The following is a 22,481-nucleotide window of genomic DNA, read 5'->3' on the forward strand; positions in this document are numbered from 1 at the left end:
AACGGTGCCTCTTTCTCATTGTTGCAAGGCAGACAATGTGCTACAAGCCCAGTTTTATCAAAAGTAGCTGTCTTTCAAGCTACAGGAATAACATTGGTGTCTATGGAGTGAACAGGGTTCGTCTGCAATTTGCAAAACCGCTGCAACAGTAAAGAGAGACATATTCAATAACTTCACTCTTATACATTGTAGTGTCACTAAAATCACTGCAGCCTTCAACTGGCTCCTGTTGACAAAGTGTTTTAACAGAAATGTAAATGCTGTAATTTGATTCTTTTAATGAACCATGTAACTTGAATGGATGTGATGCTGGTGTGACCACAGTGCACACGTCTGATGTTGCTCACAGTGGTCCAAGGGACGCTCAGGGAGTTTGTGTGTTTGCTCACACTCAGGAAAAATTACAGGGAACATTGCCTGTGGTGTCCTGCAAGGTTGAAATTTAGATCTCTTTTTATTGTCAATATGTTTGCTTCCACTGGGACAAATCATCTGACTAGACAATGCATCATTTCATTGCTATGCAGACGACACACAGATTTACCTTCATGTGAGGCCTGCTGACCCAAGAAACAGAGCTGCTGCATTAAACTGTCTGACAGACATTAACTGTTGGACCACAGAGAATTTCCTACAAATAAAGAGCTCAAAACCAGAAGCACTTTTGTTCAGTCCCACACACTCAATATTGAGATCTGGAAAAAGTAAGTAGAAAAAGTTGCCCTTTTAAAAGGTGCCATATAAAATTTCTATTTTAAAGTTATTATTATGAAATAAAATCGCAAGAGCAGTGTGCCCATAGTTTAATGTGGTTTTCACACTACAAATGTGTTCAACTATAAACCTACAGTATGTGTGATATCTGATGAACTACAGTCAGTGTGTCAGAGAGAAGTGGTTGATGTGAATTTATCAGTTCATCAACAAAGTGCTGAGAAACAGCTGAGAGCTTGAAGTGAACAGAGGAAGTTGGTCAGTTGCTTCTGCAGGATCCTCACAGTGACTGGAGCCTCAATGTCTGGACTCAACTTTCTGACAGCAGACGACAGATCAGATCATCTGTACAATAAATCAGTCAGTCACACCATGATGAGCTGAAGATGCCCTAAAAAGGTGAATTCCTCTTTCACAGAGTTGGAGCAGGAAGGATGAAGACATCTTTAAATATCAGGTCACTGAGTTTTAACATTAGAGCAAACAAACAGGGAAGTTGTTCATTTGACCTGCTGCTCATCAATGGAAATTCACTGATTAACGGATTTTAAAAGTCAAGTTTCTGTGTTTGAGCTGCAGATTGATTTGGTGAGAAAAATGTTACTGGTTTTTGTATTTGATTTTTATTTTCAACCTTCAGACTTGTGTTAGTTTTTTAATTTTCTTGAATTCTCTTTAAAACATTTTGCATTTTATCTTTCTCATTTTTTGTTGCTATTTTTTTGAATGGAAAATGAGTCTCAAAGAAATGAGATGGTGCATCAGAATCATTTTTAAGTATAAAATCATAAACTAATGTTTGATTATTGTTGATTGAATGATTTGAGCTTGACTTCTAAAACTTTAAAATCTGGCTGTTCACAGTTCCTTGTGTAAATTTGAGGTTGATTGCAAAAACATAAATACGTCATTAAAAGAACTTTTTTTGTTTAAATATGAAAAAACAACACAAAATCTACATTTTCTTATCATGTTCCAGTCCAGAGATGAGTTTGATGGCAGCTCTGTGTGTGAACATGGTGACAGTCAACATGTTACTGAGTGTCTTCTTTCTTTCAGGTGAGCTGTTTGTTGACTTTTATCTGGAGAATCAAATCATTGACAGTATTTGATGTGAGATTGTTCACAGGACAAACATGTTGCTGAACTGTACTTGATGTTTCTCAGTCTTTCTCTTCAGACACATTTTGTTCCACATCATGTTCATCATCACTTTGGTTTTACAGGTGTTTCAGCTCAGTGTGGATCTATAACACCAGCAGCTCTCTTCATTGATGCACCAAAGGAGATGGAAGCACTGAGTGGATCTTGTTTGCTAATCCCCTGTATCTTTAGAGCTAAAGATGGAACACAGTTTGACAGCAGCAGAGAAATATATGGAGTTTGGATTAAAAATGACCCACGATTTTCTAACAAAGACAATGTAATTTTCAACAGTAGTCAGTCAGTTAACAGCTACAAAATGCAAATGACTGGAAACCTGAGAGAACAAAACTGCACCACTCTGTTCTCTGATTTGGACAAAAGTAAAACAAACAAATACTTCTTCAGAATTGAGAGCGAACATTTCAGAGCAACAGCTTGTGATGATCCTCTTCAGATAACAGTCAGAGGTAAGAGAGTTTAGTTTTTATGTGTCTGTAATATTATAGTAGAGAATAAAAAGTGAAATCAGTTGTAGTTTTGTTGTGAAACAGTGAAGTCCATGAATGTAACCTTCAGTGTGAATCCAACATGTAGAGCAGGAAGATCAACAGAATCAGTCAGAGTCCAGAGGTGAAGAAAGCATCTGTGAACACAAAGTGTTGGATTGAAAAGTTGTTCCAGTTGAATGGTGCTGAGAAACTGACAGGATCCATCAAAGTATCTTTCTGTTGTGTCTCCTGCTGTCTGCACTGCTGCAACTGTAACACTGGAAACATGTCAGCAGCTGAATTCACTGTGGACAGTTTTCACTCCTTCACATTTATCATCATCAGTGAAGGACAAAATCTACATCAGCTTTATTGTAGTTGAGTGATTGCATCCATGAGTGTTCAGTAAACTGACTGTATTTTCAGTGTAAAACGTGTGTTTGATGTGAAACCACAGATTCTCCATGGAGTCCCAGAATCAACATCTCAGGTGAAGCGAAGGAGAAGAAGTCTGTCACTATCAGCTGCTCAGCTTTCACTTCCTGTCCACATTCCCCTCCTCAACTCACCTGGAACCTCCAACAAAACTCTCACAGCCAAATAGAGAAAAACACAGATGGAACCTTCACAAGTAAAATCCAGCAGAGCATCACTCTGTCAGACTCACATGATGGATTCAACATCAGCTGCTCTGCCACATATCCTGTGGATGAAGGAAAACCTGGAAAGACCAAAGAGACACAACAGACTCTCAGTGTTACATGTAAGTCATCCTGTCTGCTCATCATGATTGATTTCTTCTGTTTTCAAGGCTCTGATTCATCTTTCATGTTGTACATTTTTGTCCCATTTTCCTCAGATGCCCCCAAAGAAACCTCAGCATCCATCAGTCCATCAGGTTTGGTGTCAGCAGGTAGCTGGGTGAACCTGACCTGCTCCAGCAGAGCCAATCCTCCCATCAGCAGCTTCTCCTGGTTCTTAAAAACTAAAGATGGATCCATGAAAGTAGCTGAAGGACAGTTTTACACAGTCAACATGACCAACATGACAGAAAGTTATTACTGTGAGGCCACAAATATTCTTGGTCATAACAGATCATCATGGATTCATTTGAAGAATGAAGGTAAATGTTGAACTGAACTGAATCTGATCTGTTTTTCTTCTTTCTGCTGTTGTATTGATTTTTTTGTTTTGTTTTGCTTTAATACCCTGAGAAACATTTTACTGCATTAGTATAAAACAATTTTATAGAGTAAACTCCATTCAACAACTTCAATTCTGTCTACATTTATTAACATTTAATCTCTTGTTTTTTGTGTGTTTTTTATTTCTTTCCTGGGAGCAGAAAGTTTTCCTCTTTCAACAATCCTGGCTGTTACTGTGAGTGTTGTCATTGTTCTGATCTTTCTTCCTCTCTGTGTTTGGTAAGTACCACAAATTTAAGCGTCTGACATAATATATTTCCCTGCAGTGAAGTTTTAGCTTAACACGTGTTCAAGGTGATGGAATGATGGATATGTGACCTTCCAGTTTGTTTCACTTCTTCACATGAAAGTTTCCATTCAGGCAACTTGTTCTTTGATTTAACTTTGGCAAATGTTTGAGTTTATTTTGTTTCTCCGTCAACCTCCACACAGTTGGATTTCAATCAGATGTTTTCCACTGATGAACATCCAATAATGTTCACTTCATATCATCTTGAAACACTGAATGAATGTTCTGACAGCTCTCTAATATCTTCCAGCCGCCTGAAGAGGAAAAATCCAACTCAACAACAGACTCAGGTGAGAAAACACACATTTGTTTAGGCACCATATTTTACTGGAAGTTTGAGATTCTAGTAAGATTTTTTGAAATTACCTGCATAAAAAAGTACACAGGTATTTTTTGAGGTTACTGAGAAGGTTAAATATCTGGAAACAAACCAAATAACAATAGTCACTGTTCTATTAAAAAAAAACTTTAGCGTTTTGTTGCATTTACTTTTCATTGAATTACAACGAATGTCCTTGTGGAGAAAATATTGATGGTGAAGCTACAGCAGTATGCAAAATACCATACTTTATGATAACTTTACTAATAGTAAATCATTTTGATCCAATGGATCATATATTATTTACAGTATTTTTCTGTTACTGTCAAGATGGTAAGTTATAATTTCCATTATATGGCTGGCTAATATTTTGTTACTAATATTTATTTTTCATTAAATTACAATAATTTCCTTGAAATAGACACTCTGCTAAAAACAGTTATGCTCTATTTTATTGATCCACACAATAACTGCTCCTTTACAGTTTCTGAATCATTGTTTTTTAATGTATTTTTCTGACAGAAGGCTCCCAGATCTTCACAGTTACTTTACTGTTGTAATGGCTCTTTATAATTTGTACACAGGAAATTTTTGAGATCACCAGGTAGGGTAAATATTGAGAAACACAGCAAATGCAACATACTGTGGTAGAAAACTTCAAGAAAGAGATGGCACTGTTTATTTTTGAGGTTTTTTCAGTTCCCATTTGATGCAGCTAAAATGAGGAAGATGCTTTGATCACTGTACAGCACAGCTCTTCTGCAAACAGATCACAAACACATTTGGAGCTTTAAGGCTTTCACATGGACTAAAAAAAGTTTAAATCTAATTTAGAATTAACTAGAGACCATTGAAAACCAAATGCATGTCCACCAGCTGCTCATGAGTGGAAACTTTCCATCTTCTGTGCACCACACAAAGTAGGTCTCACATGGAGATTAGTGGTTTATACGTCCAGTAACTGTCATCTGTGTCTAAATTGTTGCTCATATAGAGGGTTGGGTAGTAATAGAATACATGTAATGGACACAAGTAACTATTAATCCACCCAGATTACACTGAGGGAAAAGTGTAATTAGATTTTAGTTACATTTTCAAGGATTACTTGATTATATTTTGATTTTTAAACTCTGAACCTTTTTAAAATCATTACAACTAATCCTAAGTTAAGATCAGACTAGAAGCAAATTCTATGTCAGATATTTTTCAGAAAAAAATACAAGAACAGGAGGAATAACTGTAGTGCCCAATAGAAAAGCAATAACATAGAAGTATGATACATTAGAAAGAGAAAAAAACTCAACTAAAACTAGAATGGAAAAGGAGCAGTAGTAGAAAAGTAATAGTAGCACATCTGACATTTTTCACAGATAAGTGCTCCATTTGCAGGGAAAAAAAGGCAGATGAATCAAGCAGCAGCTGTTTTTCCAAACCATCCTTCCATTCCTGACAATATCACCTTCGATTTAAAAAAAGAAGCAACAAAACTTACACATTAGAAGCAGCATCTAAATGTTGTAGAATACATTCAGTACACCTGGAGTTTGTTCCACTGCTGTTTTTGTAAGAGGATGTTGATCTGTACGTAATGAATGTACAAAAGAGAAAAACATAAGATATGTGGAACCTAAAACGATGTGGCTGTGTCCATATTTTGTAGCATCCACTGTAATATTGTGCATGTTTGATTTTGAAAGTCATCCAAAAGTAATCATGAAACAAAATCTGTAATCAGTAACTGACTATATTTCAAAGTAATCTGATCCAACTCTGCTAATATGCGACCCATTTACAGAAAACTGAAGTCCACACATCTGCCACATGCTGTTTAAACTCGTCCAAAAGCCCATTCAGTAAACACATGTCATTATTTAATACTGTGTGGAAGGATCAGCCTTAATATTTCCTGCTCCATACATTTGTCCAGAATCAAACAGGTGAGGAGGAAGAAATCCACTATGGAGACATCAAGTTCTCTGATCGGAGAGCTGCACCTTCATCCGTCTCGGAGCAGGACAGCGGACAGCAGCAGGAAACTGTGTACGCACGGATCCAAGTGTCCAAAGCAGAAAGCAGCTCAGAGCAAAGTGCTGAAGGCCTCCAGGATCTCTACGCTCAAGTGAACAAGAAATGAGTTCTGTTTAGGGATCAAACACCTTCAATTTGTTGCTTCAGCAAGATGTTAGTTTCTGTTAAAAGACAAGAGATGTTTACTGACCTTAGCTGAATGGCAGGAAACCTGCAGTTGACAGGTTCATCACTGTTATGTCTGTTGTTGTGCTGCTGTAGTGCCATCAGTAATCTGGATATTTGTGCGTCTGTCTGCACAAAAACTAGCCAAAGCTGTAAACTGGGAGCTACAGTTTAAATGGCACAAATCTGCACCCACATTTCCAGCAGAGAACAAGATTTCATTTTGGTTCACCAAACTTTGGGAGAGTTTATTTGCTCATCTGCACATCCAATTTATTCCTTTAATTCAAGTTACTGCAAAAAATGAAGGAGTCGCTGTTTCTGCTCTTGAAGATGTTTATTCATTGCACTGTAATAAAAACCTTGGCGTACAATTTCTAAAAATACCTAATAATCTCAGTCGCATTTATTGGTCCAACATTTCACATATTGTGTGTAAACATCACCTGAAATCATACAGTTTAATCACAAACATTACAAAAGTGGCTTTATGAATGATGCATAGTAATCCTTGGCCCCAAACACAAATCTGTTCTGAGTAGTTAATGATAAAAAAAAAGTAACACCAATTTAAAACAAAAGGGCATTTCATGAGACCCTTAACAGTGTGGTGAAAAAGTTGGGTCTAAAATTCTGAAATTTCAATTTAAAACCTTTCAATGGGTAAAAATGTTCCCTCTTTATCTGCTCTTTCAGAATTGAGTCTAAGAAAAGCTCTTTGGGCTTCAGCCTGTAAACACCAGCAGCCTGGACGCTGTTGTTAAATGTCTGGAAGGCTCTACAAGGCCACGTTGAATGGACTCCAGTGCCATGCAGGGAGTTGGGAGTGAATAGAGGTAGTGACATTAGCTTCTGTTTCTGAAAACTAACCTTCAGGCTGAGAGTCAAACCTTCCTCCTACCACCAACCAGCTCCACTTCCTCAAGTGTTGCAGCATTAGTGTGAAGTTGTGTCCACAAGGTAGACATTGCATTGTAGATTACAGATTTCTCTTTGGAAAGAGAAAGGCAGAGATCACCGACTGTGTTTTCATGCACAGAGAATGTTGACTACTGGTGAGACTATTGGCTTTGTTGAGGTATTGTTTTTTATTTAGTGTGCACCGGTGACTGAATAAATACATGACTTTTTGTTGTGAATGAGATAACTAACATGTTTTTGGCATCTTGGTTGATGTTTTGAAAGTCAAAGAGCAATAAGATGTTTCTGTGCCACAGTAACCTGCCAGTCATTCATCTCAACCTGCTTATCCGAACTTAGCTTTCATGTATTGAACCAAAACTGTGTTTTTTAGCTAACCTGGTTCAGAACTTCATTTTCTATGTATGTAAACTCAGTCAGTGACTCTGATTCCACCCTAATGGTCTGAATTGTGTTCCATCAGTGCCTCCCTCTCTGCTCCTGGATGAACTTCCTGTCAGTAGGGTTTTATTTGTGCACTCTGTCCTCCAGCGCCTTCAGCTCAGCCTCCACCTGAGGCGGCAGGTCAGCTCCAACCTGCTGAGTAAAGTAGGCTCTCAACTCCTTGGTCTCCTTCTGCCAGAAAGGCTTGGGCACGTCGAACAGGGCGCCCATATCCACCTCGGTGCTCAGACCTTTAGTGTCGATGGCGCCATCCACTGGCAGCCAGCCGATGATGCTCTTCTTGGCCGCCTCGTCTTCCCTCTCTCTGCTGCAGCGCTTGAAGATCCACTCCAGCACGCGGGCGTTTTCTCCGAAGCCGGGCCAGAGGAAGGCGCCGCTCGCTGGGTCCTTTCTGAACCAGTTGACATGGAAGATCTTGGGCAAGTGAGTGGGGGCCTTTCGGCTCTGCATGCTCAGCCAGTGAGCGAGGTAGTCGCCGAAGTTGTAGCCGAAGAACGGCCGCATGGCGAAGGGGTCGTGCATGATCACCTTGCCTGGAGGGAAACATTAAAACTTTATGCATTCACCATTTTCTAACAACAGCTCATCAGTAGACAACTGTAGTGTCTGTTGATACAGTCATGACCAAAAGACAGCCCAAAAGCAAAAGCTTTTTATTTTTTTGCCACTAAATGACCTGTTTATCTCCTAAAATCATCTGAGTTTGTACCTTTATGCTCAGCAGCTGCCGTGGCCTCAGACCTCATCGCGGCTCCAACAAACACTCCATGCTGCCAGTTGAAAGACTCATAGACCAGAGGGACTCCTGACAACAGCAACATTTGATTGTGTTAAACCACACAGCTACTTTCTGACAGAAATGTTCCTTATGCTGATGTGTGACTGAACTTTAAATATAATAAAGCTGACAACACAAACACTGTATTGCATCCAGCAGGCTATGTACAATATATCTGATCTGATCCGTTAGCTAATGGTGTTGAAAGGCTAATTGATGATTAGAAAACCCTTGTGCAGTTGTATTATCACAGGAATAAAAGTGTGAGTTTTCATAGAAAACATGAAATTGTCTGGGTGACCCCAGTCTTTTGAACAGTAGTGTATATTTTGGCATTTTGCATTGATTTGAATATTGATTCATGTAAACTGTCCCTTTTCAAAGAAATAAACTGACACAGGAATACACAAAAAAATTAAAATACATTTTAAAGACAATAAAGAATCCAAATCTGTTTCTATGTCATCTAAAAACAGCTCTTTCCCTTCTTGTTCTAATACTGATATAAGCCATTGAACTTTCCTTGCTCAGTCACGTCATAGCAATCCATTCAAATGATGCCTGTTTAGATAGATAGGTAGATAGGTAGATAGATAGATAGATAGATAGATAGATAGATAGATAGATAGATAGATAGATAGATAGATAGGTAGATAGGTAGATAGATAGATAGATAGATAGATAGATAGATAGATAGATAGATAGATAGATAGATAGATAGATAGATAGATTAAACCTTTATTGATCCCACAGCGGGGAAATTTACAATGTAACAGCAGCAACAAAGAGAACAGAAACTACTACTACAGAGTAAAAACTCTCCATGTGTCTTGTATGAAAGCAGCACCAACCTTCCGGCCTCCTGCCTCCAAAGATGATGGCGTCGATGGGAACGCCCTCCTCGCTCTCCCACTGAGGGTCGATGATGGGACACTGAGCCGCCGGAGCACAGAAGCGTGAGTTGGGGTGAGCGCAAGTTGTCGAGCTGCCTGTGAACAAAGAGGACACAACATCTGTATGTTATTAAATGTCACAGTAATTTGGTCGAGAATTAAATGATGCTGTGGTTCATGCTGTGCCTCATCTTTAGTTCGCCTCATTTCTTAAACTGACATTGCTTTAGTTTACCACTAGATGGCACTGTGTACTGCACACTATGCCTGTTCAGTTTGCTCGTCTCACTGTGTTAATAACAACCACTGGGAGAACAAACTCCTGATTAACCTTCAATTAACTCTAACATGTATTTTGTGTAGAATAACAGTTATAGTGCTATAAATATTCAAAAGGGAAAAATGAACGTCAAATTTTTTTTTTGTTTATTTTACAAAAACTTAAAAATCTAAAATCAGCAGGTACATGTTTCAAATGCCCTTGTCTTATTGTCACTGGAAATAAAGTGGCTTCATAGTATAGATATTTTACTACACTTCATTAATTTTTTCCCCATGCTTGTCACCTGTTTGCTTTGTGCTAAAACAACCTGCAGTTCAGCTGAAAAGTCCCTTGATTTGGTAACAACTGAGTCAGTCATGACTTCATGGTTGCACCAAATCTTATGTTACTTTTTTATAAAATCAGGTTACTGCAGTTTATTTGTAGCTACTTTTTAAATAAAGCATGTAGAGACACAGAAACCAATTTTAATGAAATATCATGATTTGGTTGCTTTTTCTGATGGAACCAAAAGTGAAAAACGATCTATTTAAGGATCCTGGGAAAGTTGAAAATCTGATCTTCTTGCTGTTGGTGTGATTTAAGAGCTTTTATCAAGACAACATGGATTTCAGAGGGTTAAAGTGTTAAAATTTACCACAGTAAAAGTATTTAATATTTATTAGTGATTCCGAGTCAAATCTTCATGTCTACAATGTTTGAACAGGACACTCAGTTGTGATGTGCGTTTCCAGTCTGATTTTACCTTGTTTCCAGGTTTTGCCGTGCCAATCTGTAAGTGTGACACCAGCTGGAGGGGGGTTGAGCCCTTCCCACCACACTCCTCCATCACTGGTCTCACCCACATTGGTGAACACAGTGTTTTTGGCGATGGTTGCCATGGCGTAGGGGTTGGTTTTGTCGGAGGTGCCGGGAGCCACACCGAAGAATCCGTTCTCTGGGTTGATGGCCCTCAGTTTACCTACAGAGAGATTAGACATTTGATTTAGAGCACTTTATGCAGAGTAACACAGCGAGTCTGTGTTTGTGAGCCCTGCACTCGCCTTGGCTGTCAAACTTCATCCAGGCGATGTCATCACCCACACACTCCACCTTCCAGCCTGGCAGAGACGGCTTCATCATGGCCAAGTTGGTTTTACCGCAGGCACTGGGGAAGGCAGCCGCTACGTAACGCTTCACTCCCTGAGGGTTGGTGATTCCCAGGATCTGAGGAGAGAAGAGAGTAATACTGCATTCAGACAGATTTAATTTAGCTGTAGTAATGATTTTACATACGTAACATTGTTGATGTGAACAGCATCAATAAAATCAGAACTCAGCAACAACAGTGTGTGTTGAGTGCAGTCTTTTCGGCGGCGGTGTTCTCCACCGTAGGGCGACTATTTATTTTTGTTGCAATGAAGTTCTCCAGTTTCTCATCCCATTGTGAATTTATAGATCGGGCTTGGTTCACTACCACAACATAACATTCTCCATTCTCACCAGCATGTGTTCAGCCAGCCAGCCCTCGTCTTTGGCGATGCGGGAGGCGATTCGGAGGGCGAAGCACTTCTTCCCCAGAAGAGAGTTTCCTCCATAACCGCTGCCGAAGGACAGGATCTGCCTGGTGTCTGGGAGGTGAGATATCAGCACCTTGTCTGGGTTACAGGGCCAAGAGTTGACCAGAGGAGCTGGAGGGGGAAAGCAGGGAAAAGAGCTGATTAGTGAAATGTTATGAACAGTAATAACAAGAAAAGCACTCAGAGACCGCAGTACTCCTCGAAGGCTGTTCATTCCACCACGCCATTGCCAGAAATGTAGCATTTTTTAATTAGTTATTGATGATCAGAAATCACGGCAACATAGAATGTGGCCATTTAATACAGACGAACCCACAAACAAAATGACCTTGCACTGAGCACAGGCGTGTGTTATGCGTGTGTATGTTATGTACGGATACCGAATCGTGTGACCTAAACATGTAGCAGGTGGCGGGAATTGATGGGACTCAGAAACACCCACACAATTTAAACAGTTGTTCCTTGTATCATTTCCGACGGATAAGTCCTGATAAGTCCACAGTGGTCTATCTGTAGTAGGATCTCAATCATGTGATCGTCAGCAGGCAGCTGATGTAGTGTTCTTTTGTTGTCATAGTTACAGAGACGCTGTGCTGCTATCTCGCAATGACACAGAAATCTTTAGCAAATTCGTGGATCCAGACTATAAGCCGCATCACTGCCAAAATTTTATCAGGTGATCCTTGTGTCATTTCTGACCTTCCCTGAAAATTTCATCCAAATCCATTAGCCCGTTATTGAGTAATGTTGCTAACAGACAGATTCACAGGACAAACATACACCAATCGTCACATAACTCTGCTGCGTTCCTTGGCGGAGTAAAAATCACACATACAACTGGATTCAGACTCTTGGACTCTGTACCTTTGAGTGGTAAAGGTCGACCCACAGTGTGCTGACAGCGGACAAACTCCACTCCTTCAGCCAGTTTATTCAGAACAGGAGTGCCCATGCGTGTCATGATCCCCATACTGGCCACGACGTACGGCGAGTCGGTCACCTAGAAGGATAAACAACATTTTTATTACCCTGATTTACGACTTTCAGTGGGTAACAATCATAAAATGAAACAATGACTTATTAGAACATCTAATAATAACTGTAATTGTTTTATTGCATTTTTTTTGTTGTAAACAGAGTATAAAGAGATCTTTGTACCTGGACACCATATTTAGTCAGAGATGAGCCTACAGGACCCATACTGAAGGGGATCACATACATGGTCCGACCTGCAGACAAGACAAAAGCATTAATGCAAGTTCCTTTTGCACTAAAGGAAATATTTATTCAGTGTTCACAAATGTTGAAAATGAGGCAATAATCTACAATACTGGCTGGTGCAACATTTTTAAAAGCTGATGTGTGTTTTGTTTGAACACAAGTGATGCAACACAGGTTCTTACAGCCAGATTCATGTTATTCCACTGATCGACACTCGGTGGTGGCAATGTGTGAGAAAGTGTAGCTATACACCGACAACAGCAGTGAAGAACAAGACTACTGTACAGAGTAGATAGATATGTAAAAAATGTTTCATACAATGTATGTCATGTAAGTAAAACATGTCATTCCCAATAAATCATAAAACTACACAGCTGGAAAATCTTGTTTTTCCCTCCACTCACAAATATGTTGTATTATTTGACCTTCACTTCACAGAAGAATTTGACAAAAGAAAACTGTTTTGAAATTCATCTGCTGAAAGTGAAAAAATTCAAAATTTCTACTTTCTACATTTCTTTTTAAGTTATTTTTATTATAGTTCACAGTGGAGAGAGCGACAGGAAATGTGGGGAGAAGAGTGGGGGGATGACATGCAGCAAATGACCGTGGGTCAGACTCGAACCCATTGCCCCTCCATCGCCCCGTTTATGGGTCGCCCACTTAGCCAGTTGAGCTACAGGTGCCCACTTCCTAAATTTTTAATAACAACATAACAAGTTTGAACATCAATCCTGCTCTAATAGGCAACATCCACAAGTGCGATGAGGAAATGGAAAGTCTGCTTTTGAGGTAGTAGACATGTTGTATCTACCAGTTAAAAGTCATGATACGACAGAGTATTTTCATTTATCTGAACATGCCTGGAGGGGATCTGTGACTTTCAAGCTTGTAGTAATGATGTACAGGTGTACTGTAGTATAGCGCCCTTTTTGCCTCAATTAGAGGTGATACTGAGTGTGATTGCTGACGAAACAACTTCTAATCAAAAAAACAATGCTTTTCAACCTGGTATTAAGTCACTCTTTAAAGACAAAATATCCTGTTTTATGGGTTTTGTAAGAAGAATTCGTTAAAGTTTCAACAAAAAAACTATTCAAAGTCCATTGAAATCGCTTGGATTCACTGGGATGTCAACAATGAACAAAGATATTATTTCCATCCAACAACACACCTGCCATGGAGCCGGGGAAACGCTCCTGTCTCGCTTTCTGCCAGTCAGACTCGCTCATCCAGTTACCCAGCTGGCTCTTCACCCCCCCAGCAGGGATGGGGATGGTGTCTCTCTGGTTCTTGGTCACAATCACAGTCTTACTCTCCACCCGAGCCACATCCTTTGGATCTGTACGTGCCAACCAACTGCCAACAGAGAGGATTAATCAGCGCATGATGCAGAAAAACCACCTTAGAGGAGAACTGAATACAGGTGCTTGGTGGGTTACTGTTCAGATTGCAGAGCTCTTACCAGTTTTCATATTTGGGAAGCTTCTTGACCATGCCTTCTTTCTGCAGACCTGCCAGGATGTTGGCTGTTTCCTGTGGCGTCCCGGTCACCACATGCACACCGGAGGGCTTACACTCCTCCACAGCTCCCTTCACATATTCAGCCACCGCCGGAGGCAGTGAGGGGATGGAGGCCAGGGAGCGAACCCCGACACTTGCCCCAACACCACCCTGCCTGAAACAGAAGGAGAATTTGAGGAATCTAAAACTGTCAGAAGAGAGACAATTTATATTCAGTTTCTCTTGTCTGAGTTGGTGTTACTCTACATGAATAGACCTGACTAACACATCTGTAATGCAGAAGAACCAATTATTTAATGAAGTCTTTGTTTCACTGTTTAGACCTCATTCCTGTGCAGAGATCCTGCAAGACCTGCCGCACAAGGCTCTACCCAGATATGTGCAACATCTCTGGCAGTCCTGTAATCTTTAATTACAGCGTACTTCCTGACTTTACAGGCACACGTCTTTGGATGACCATGAGTCAAGCAAACAGCAAAACGGCTGTCTGATCCCAATCAAATATTTATGAAACGCTGACATTACAATGGCTAACAATGCAGTACATAATTAAAGATTAACCAAATTACTTGACCACCTTGTTTTCATTTGAAAGTGTGTTTAAGTAGTACTTACTGTTTGGAAAACCTGATTCTATACTCTATACTTGATTCTTACTGTTCTTGAGATGCACGGAAATTAGTAGACAGATACTATTCAAATTCATTATTTTCCACTAGTGATAATGTGAGCACCAAAATATTGATGATACACTTTTTCAATTCAAAAATGAATCCTAAGTGTGTTTTTCTCATGTGACAGAAGCAATAATTAGATATCTTTGTTGCCCTCGGGGGGCTATTAGTGCAACCTGACTGCCTCAAACTGACTTCTCAGCATAAAGAGGGGCCTGTGGGGGGGTCTGCCTATTGTTTGTAAGCAGCACGATATTCACAAACACAAGCCGCTGAGAGGGCTGTGGCTATGGATGCTGTTAAAATGCAAGCCTGTGTGTGTCTGTATGAGTGTGTCTCCTGCTTGTTCCTAGCAATAGTCCAACAATGGTACACACAAAATACGTGCTTTGTTCTGTATCTGTCACTGACCCTGTGGATGACCTCAGGTGACCTTTTCTTTATGAGCACATAAGAAGCCCAGAGGAAAAGTAAATAAACATTTCATTAGCAGTAAAGCAGCACACTGCAAAAACTCAAAATCTTCCCAAGTCTATTTGTCTTATTTTTGGTCAAAATGTCTCATCCCACTTGATTTAAGATAAATTCACTTAACAAGAGACATTTCAGCAGATGGAGGGACTTGTTTTAAGACAATGCATCTTAAATATCTTGTTAAGTCAAACAATTAAAATGATCTTGTTTTGGGTTGTAATTTACAAGAAAACTCAAAATAAGTTTAACCCTCGTGTTGTCCTGCAGGTCAAAATCGACCCGTAAAAAAATAATAATAATTCACAGTGAAACTTCTGATGTCCACATTTTCAACATTTTTGGGAAATCTTTGAACATTTTTTGGCGGAAAAAAAAGAACTATGAAAAAGTGTTTCTTAAGAACATTTACACAAAAAAATCTTTTAAAAATTTTTATGTGAATGTTTTACTGATATATATGGAATCACTTTAGATATTTTACCAAGATTTTCACTCATTTTTTTGAAAATATTTACAAGAATTTTCTTGCCAAATTTGTGGGATTTTTTTTTTTTTTTTTTTTAAATAAAACTTGTAAGGGTAACTTTTAAGGAATTACTGGAATTTTCTTCCTGAACGTTATGCAAATTTTCAGAAGTTTTCAGATATTTTTTTGCTGATTTTTGGGATTTTTTTCAGACAAGGAAACAATATTTTTTGGTGCCCATAAATGAAGACAACAGGAGGGTTAATACATCTCAAATTAGGAGGTTACATGAAAGCAAAAATCTGTTCGTGAGTGAAAAACTGCTATTTTTTTTTTAGCATATCTGGCTTATTTTAAGACACCTAAGCTTGACAATCCTGGTAGAATATAGCTTAAAATAAGTTTTCCCAGCTAATTTTAAGATCACAACATTCTAAATATCATATCTTATTTCAAGAGATCTTACCAAGCCATTTTTCACTTGTTCTATTGGCAGATTTTTTCACTTATTTCAAGGTTAAAGTTCCTTGAAATAAGTTTTTTTCCTTGTTTTTAGAGGGGCATTTTTTTCCAGTGCAGCTACTTTGACAGACGGTTCAAGTCATAATCTGCCACTTTCACTGTGGTTTCCAAAATCAGCAGCAGCGTCTGGTCAAAGGCAGGTTCATGGCTAACTACTAGCTGCACTGAGTGTGTTATTACAGAGTATGTACACCATGCTAGCAAACACACTTGTACTAAACCATGCAGACACACGTAAATCTGGTCTGAATGTACCAAGGGCACAAGAGCAGGCGTGTTGAGGAGTTCACAGCGACAATGAAGACAACTTGACAGTGTGAATGGAATGAGCTGAGAGCAGTCTAACGCCAGCCTCAGGGTTCAAACTCCCTTTGAACAGCTCACCTGCAACACACCAGTTGTTCAACCATCCAAGTGACAACAATTAATCATCAACACTGTCCAGTTTGTGCTGAACATGCAACCTTGGCAAACAGCGAGGGACACTAGCAGCTGAATTTCTTATAATCTCTAATTTTGTAAGCGTGACACAAAACTGGATATCAGTAAATTCTCAGGATTACTTCAACTTAATCTCAAACCCGCTGACCACCAAACTGCTCCTTGAAAGAATAATATCTGAATATTATCACAAACAGTATCTGTGGCTGCCAGTTTTGGATTATGTTCTTTTGTTAGGCAACAAGACAATGAGTCGACAACACCAACGTGCTCACACTGACAACACTGACATGCTGATGTTCAGCCTGAATGATGTTCACTCCTACTTTCATGCTTTTCAGTCACTTGCCTCAGAACTAGACACAGAAGAGGCTGATGGGAATGTTAGCTTCACAGATATTTGGTTACAAACCAAATCCCTCCACTAGACATTTCCCTTAAGGGGACAACCAAAGTCAGGAGGACTTAGCACCAAATCTGCAACATTTGATGTCAATCTGTCCAAAAATAGTTGAGCTATTGTAGTTTGGACCAATAACAGCATGCCAAAGAACTAGCTTACCTTATTGCTTAAATAAACAAAATCCCTTCCAACTGTTTACAGCCAAGCCAAGTAGTCTCCATCTTAAGACTTTACATCAAGATCTGAGCTAATTAATGAACGATCAGAGGAAGGAAGTTAAAGGAATAATATCATTATTGTATCACAGCCACTCAGATTGATCCTGTGACCTAGAAACCCAAAAAATAAAGGCAATTTATTAGTGTTATCTGTGATATTATATGAAACAGTCACTTCAGTCAGCTCTACAGTCCTTTAATCTCTTTCCCCACACACAGTAAACCAATTACCTATACTCTAAAAACTCACCCCGTTACGCTGCTAATTACTGTAACCACTGGGATGGTGCTGAACATTATCTCCAGTGTGACTGGGATTAGGAAGGAGATGGACTGAGTTTGAAATTAATTAAGAGGAGCAAAGAGTTTGTTAATTGTTCATTTTCTTGCTGAACATGCTGAGCGGATGGCACAAGACGGGAGATGAAGAAGAGCAGGGTGGATTAGCAGCTTCCATTTTTGCATCAGAGGAGCTGTATCTTTTAAGAAACCCTGAGCGGACTCCGACGACCTTTACTCCTAATTTTCCCTGCAGTCATCCGTCCGCTGGTGCTGTTATCTCTGCCGTCTATTCCCCAAACCATCCCCCACACCTGATGTGGACGAGCACTGCAAGTTTAGAAGAGATTTTTCCATAAGCGGTCGAATAAACCTGTAAAATGCAGCAAGAGGGATGACATATATGTGGAAATAAGGCAGCAGAGAGCGATGACGGTCGAGAATCAGATACCCTGATATGGTATTCACTAGAGGTGGATGGATCAATCCAAATATCAATAATATCGATACCAGCATTGGTATTGATATTGAATAATACCAATGCAATGATATCGATACTTTAATTTCAGTTTCTGTCCTGTATGTCTGCACTGATGCAACTTCAACAAACAGGCGACCTGATTGGCTGTCAGAGGTCCTCCTGTCTGAGGAGCAGCAGCTAATCCTCCTCTTGTGATTGGATGTCGTACTGTCACATGACTAAAAGATCATATTTAACTTTACAAAAGTAATTGTTCACAGTGAAACTTCTGATGTCCACATTTTCAACATTTTTGGGAAATCTTTGAACATTTTTTGGTGGAAAAAAAAGAAATGTAAAAAATATTTCTTAACATTCACAAAAAAAATCAACCAAAATCCAGCAAATTTTGCTGGATTATGGTTGATTTTATGTGAATGTTCTTAAAGAAAATATTAAATGTTTTACTGATATATATGTAATCACTTTAGATATTTTTAGAATTTTTTTTGAAAGATTTTTACTCATTTTTTGAAAATATTTCTTGCCAAATTTGGGGGATTTGGGTTTGTTTTTTTTTTTTTTTTAAAAAACAAAACTTTTCAGGGAAACTTTTAAGGAATTATTGGAATTTTCCTCCTGAAGGTTTTGCAAATTTTCATAAATTTGGGGAATTTTTCTGCTGAATTTTTGGAATTTTTTTTCAGACAAGGAAACAATATTTTTTGGTGCTCGTAAATGAAGACAACAGGAGGGTGAAGGAGGTTATCCCTCACATTGGGATTTCATCGGCACACATTCTTCCTTGCCTGACCCACAGAAAACTTACCCAGGAATTAGCCTGATTCTTAGACTCTGTGAGCATTTACAGGCCCATCTTCATTACAGATCTGGGCCATATGCAGTACCTAACCTTTGTTCTAAACCTACAGACTACTGAAAAAGTTAGTCTGGAGTATCGGTATTGATATCGGCGATACTGGCCCTGTATTTACTTGGTATTGGATCGATACCAAATCTTGCAGTATCGCACACCGCTAGTATTCACTCCCCTGACTGACTCTAACTTTCAGCTGCACAACTTTTCCTCCAAACACACCTCCAAGTCGGCAAGCCAATCCTGACCCACCGCAAGCAGGCCCATCTACACTCCCCCTGCAACACCCTGACAGATCCTGGTCAACAGCCTCTTTAGGGCAGAGTCTACTCAGGAAGTGGCGTATCAGTGGAGGGAACATGCACACGTGCTGCATACATCAGCCTTTCTAATGGTACGGTGAGTACACAGGGGGGAAAACACACGGAACATGCTCCAGGACATTCAGCCTTTAACAGTTCGTCAAGCAGAAATACAAACAAAATGCACAGGAGCAAAGGCCCTCTGTGACACTAACTCACATGCCCCGCCGTGGCGTTCACTCAGTCACATGCAGTCTTTAATTCTAAAACAAATGCACACACATAAATGCCACCGAGTTCTCACTTTGATTCCAGACTTCCTGTGTGATGTGGCCTCATCACAAAGCCTGAAGGGGTAAAAGTGGTAAAAGGAACACAAAAGAAAATCACACACTGCTCTGATTTTTTTTAATGTAATTCATGAAGACACCAAGGAAGATTTTCTCAATATCATTCGCTGCAACTAAAGATTATTTTCACTGCTAACTGGCCCGACAGTTGTTCAGATATGCTGGAAAATCTCTATCAGTGTCTTGTTGTGTCTACAAATAAAAAATAATACGTTTTCCATCATAGAAAGGAGTAAAGAAACCAGACAAAAAGAGGCTGGTATCATAAAATTCACATTTTTGTCCTTAAAAGACCAATCAATTATAAAATCTGAACCATTCTAAGAATTTATTTATCATTTCAGCTCTACTTCTGAGCATCAGAGATCAAATCATCACAACAGACAATATAATATGAATGAAATGAAGTGAATTAACTCCTAAAATGATCTTAAAATGTGCGTCTCCCACAATGAATGGATGATGCAACAGTGGGAATACTTTTAACTAAAAATCATCTACATGCTGGGTTTTTCCCCCAACCGGCTGCAGGTTTGTGTGTTTAAAGCCCATTGTGACTGAGGAAAAAGGTTTTCAAAAGTGCACAAAAGTGGACAGTAAAATGGCTGACAGTCAATCAACAGGACATTTTTAAAGTATTTCTTAACATAAACAGGCAATGACACATTATGAAATCTGTTTTTTAAAGCTTTGTTTAGCCATTTAGAGAACTGTTGCCTATACACACCATCGTAGCATTTGATTGAGGTGATAAATGCGTTGATAAAGTGATAAAAGTTACTCACCTTCGTATGACTCCCAGTAAAAGGCACGACATCTTTGGTGCAAAAACCTGAGCTAGCTTATAAAAATAACAGTGTAAAACGGCACATATAAGTTAAGAGGAGAGGAGAAGCAGCGTTAGAGCTGGTAGCAGCTCATATCAGTGCTCTGAGGGGACCTTGCACTTTGTCCGTTCACACAGAAACAGGCCGTAACCGGTGGAGTGGACGCTGTCCTGCCTCCGCTGCTGCTCGGACACTGAAGTCTGACAGCTGCCGTCTGTCCGCTGAGTCCGCCTCACTTCACTGCTGCTCAAAGCCAAGTTTAAACGCTGCTCACCGGCCCACACAGTAGGAGGAGGCGCCTCTGCTCCATTATTTAAGTGTCCCGTCGGTAACCACCCGGCATACTGTTGTTTTCTGGCGGACAGACCGGCTCGGTGTCGCCGGCTGGATGATGCAAGTTTCCTCGGTTCTCTCGCCGCCGACAACCAGCGTGGAGCAGCGACCCGGAACACGAGCACGGCCACGGAAATAGATTGTCACCGGGAAGCAGAGGCTGAGGCCCGCTGCTGCTAACACTTAGCTCTCCCCTAAGAGGCAAAATAGGTTTCAGGTTACACAATGACAGGACTGCTATGTTGACAGCTTATTTTGACAGTTTCCATAAAGGTTCAGACGTTTTCTAGCTACACAACAACCGAGAGCAACAGGTTTTACAGGCAAAGCAGTTGCTCTTAAATCTGAAATAGAATAAACTTTTACTGTTGCTGTTAAATTATGTTCACCATCGTCTAAAACACTCACATAATAGTCAGAAAAAAAATATTAACTAGCTGACTAGCTAATAGCGTCATGCTATATTAGCTTGATGTAGCACTAGCTAGCTTGAATAAACATCCCTCCTAATTTGTGATGAAACGTTGCTAGGAAACGTAGTTTTGCTAGTTAGGCAACGCATTTACTAGTTTGATTTATTAATGGCTTTCAAATATCAGAGTAAGTTGAGGTACTCTGGCCTATATTGCTGATCATTTGTGTACACCAACATCTTATACAATAACATTATAGCCAACTGGCAGTAAAATTGTATTATTATCTGTCTAAAATGCTAACTAGCTGACTTTATGTGAAGCTAATAGCGTCATGCTATATTAGCTTGATGTAGCACTAGCTAGCTTGAATATACATCCCTCCTAATTTGTGATATGACATTATTTTATCTCGGGAATTTGAATGCAAATGATAATAAATTTGTGGTTATTACTTTTGTCCTAAGTTCATCAATTTTGAACTAATGAATAATTAATCACGTTTCCTACTACACACTATCTTGCTAAAATACATGTACTAGTTACCTTTTGATACTCTGAAATGTTGCTAGGAAGCGTATTTTTGCTAGTTAGGCAACACATTTAGTAGCTTGATTTATTAGTGGCTTTCAAATATCAGAGTAAATTGAGGTATTGTGGCTTATATTGCTGATCATCTGCGTACACCAACATCTTATACAATAAGATTATAGTCAACTGGCAGTAAAACTGTATTATTATCAGTCTAAAATGCTAATGCATATGTTAGATGCAGTATACCAACAATATCAAGATGTCCTACTGTATCCGGTCTCATTTTACAGTCTGCAAGCCAGAATGCTTTTCTGCACAATAAACAACACATCACATACATCACACTGTCTCACTGCAGTATCAAGCTTGAGCCTCTGAAGGCACACAGACAGATAATTTCACACTGCAGACTGCAATGAATGCATGAGCAAGACGGTCCAAACTTAAGTGCAGTATCATAGCAAAGTAGTATGACCAAAATGTATGCATTCTGTATGCAACAGTGCATCTTTGTACGAGTAGCTGTACTGAAATTATAAAGTATGTGGTGTTAAATGACAGGTTTATTTCTCATGACCCCTGATTTCAGAACCAGAAGCTTTGACAAACTTGGCCAAGTCTGTGTACATGTCTTCATATTTAATCACTGAATAACAGAGGTGACTACTGATTCTCAGTTTTTTCAAGTCTTTACTACTTATTTGTGAGTTGGCATTACACTTGAACTTTCTGGGCCTGATTTAGTTTGAACATCTGACGATCACTCAGAGCTCATGCTCACCGTGTGCTCTGTTCAGAGAATGAATCACTTGAACTTGCAGCGTTCCAACAGTCTTCATCTACCTGTTTTTTTACTGTTGCACAATACATTCACTGTAAACAAATCAGTGACCCCAATCACTCAGTCTGTGGGTGCATCGCTGCACATCAG

General features: G+C 39.5%; 2 protein-coding genes across 2 annotated transcripts; one reads left to right on the top strand and one right to left on the bottom strand.

The window, feature by feature from the left end:
* The first annotated feature begins 1,129 nt into the window (after window positions 1–1,129).
* On the top strand, window positions 1,130–6,740 carry LOC111579343 (B-cell receptor CD22-like). Its single transcript, XM_035955591.2, has 8 exons — window positions 1,130–1,302; window positions 1,694–1,773; window positions 1,941–2,327; window positions 2,806–3,111; window positions 3,208–3,471; window positions 3,694–3,772; window positions 4,093–4,132; window positions 6,089–6,740. Exons 2-8 carry the CDS (start codon window positions 1,701–1,703, stop codon window positions 6,293–6,295), a joined length of 1,356 nt encoding a protein of 451 aa, XP_035811484.2. The 5' UTR covers window positions 1,130–1,302; window positions 1,694–1,700; the 3' UTR covers window positions 6,296–6,740.
* pck2 (phosphoenolpyruvate carboxykinase 2 (mitochondrial)) lies at window positions 6,673–20,703 on the bottom strand. Its single transcript, XM_023286595.2, has 11 exons — window positions 20,229–20,703; window positions 13,919–14,131; window positions 13,628–13,812; window positions 12,391–12,461; window positions 12,097–12,232; window positions 11,156–11,343; window positions 10,717–10,879; window positions 10,419–10,634; window positions 9,349–9,486; window positions 8,429–8,524; window positions 6,673–8,252 (listed from the first exon to the last, which is right to left on the bottom strand). The coding sequence occupies exons 1-11, from the start codon at window positions 20,258–20,260 to the stop codon at window positions 7,783–7,785; spliced, it is 1,908 nt and encodes a 635-aa protein (XP_023142363.2). The 5' UTR covers window positions 20,261–20,703; the 3' UTR covers window positions 6,673–7,782.
* Window positions 20,704–22,481: the final 1,778 nt, after the last annotated feature.

This window comes from Amphiprion ocellaris, chromosome 22 (assembly GCF_022539595.1).
Source record: "Amphiprion ocellaris isolate individual 3 ecotype Okinawa chromosome 22, ASM2253959v1, whole genome shotgun sequence".
Lineage (NCBI taxonomy): Eukaryota > Metazoa > Chordata > Actinopteri > Pomacentridae > Amphiprion > Amphiprion ocellaris.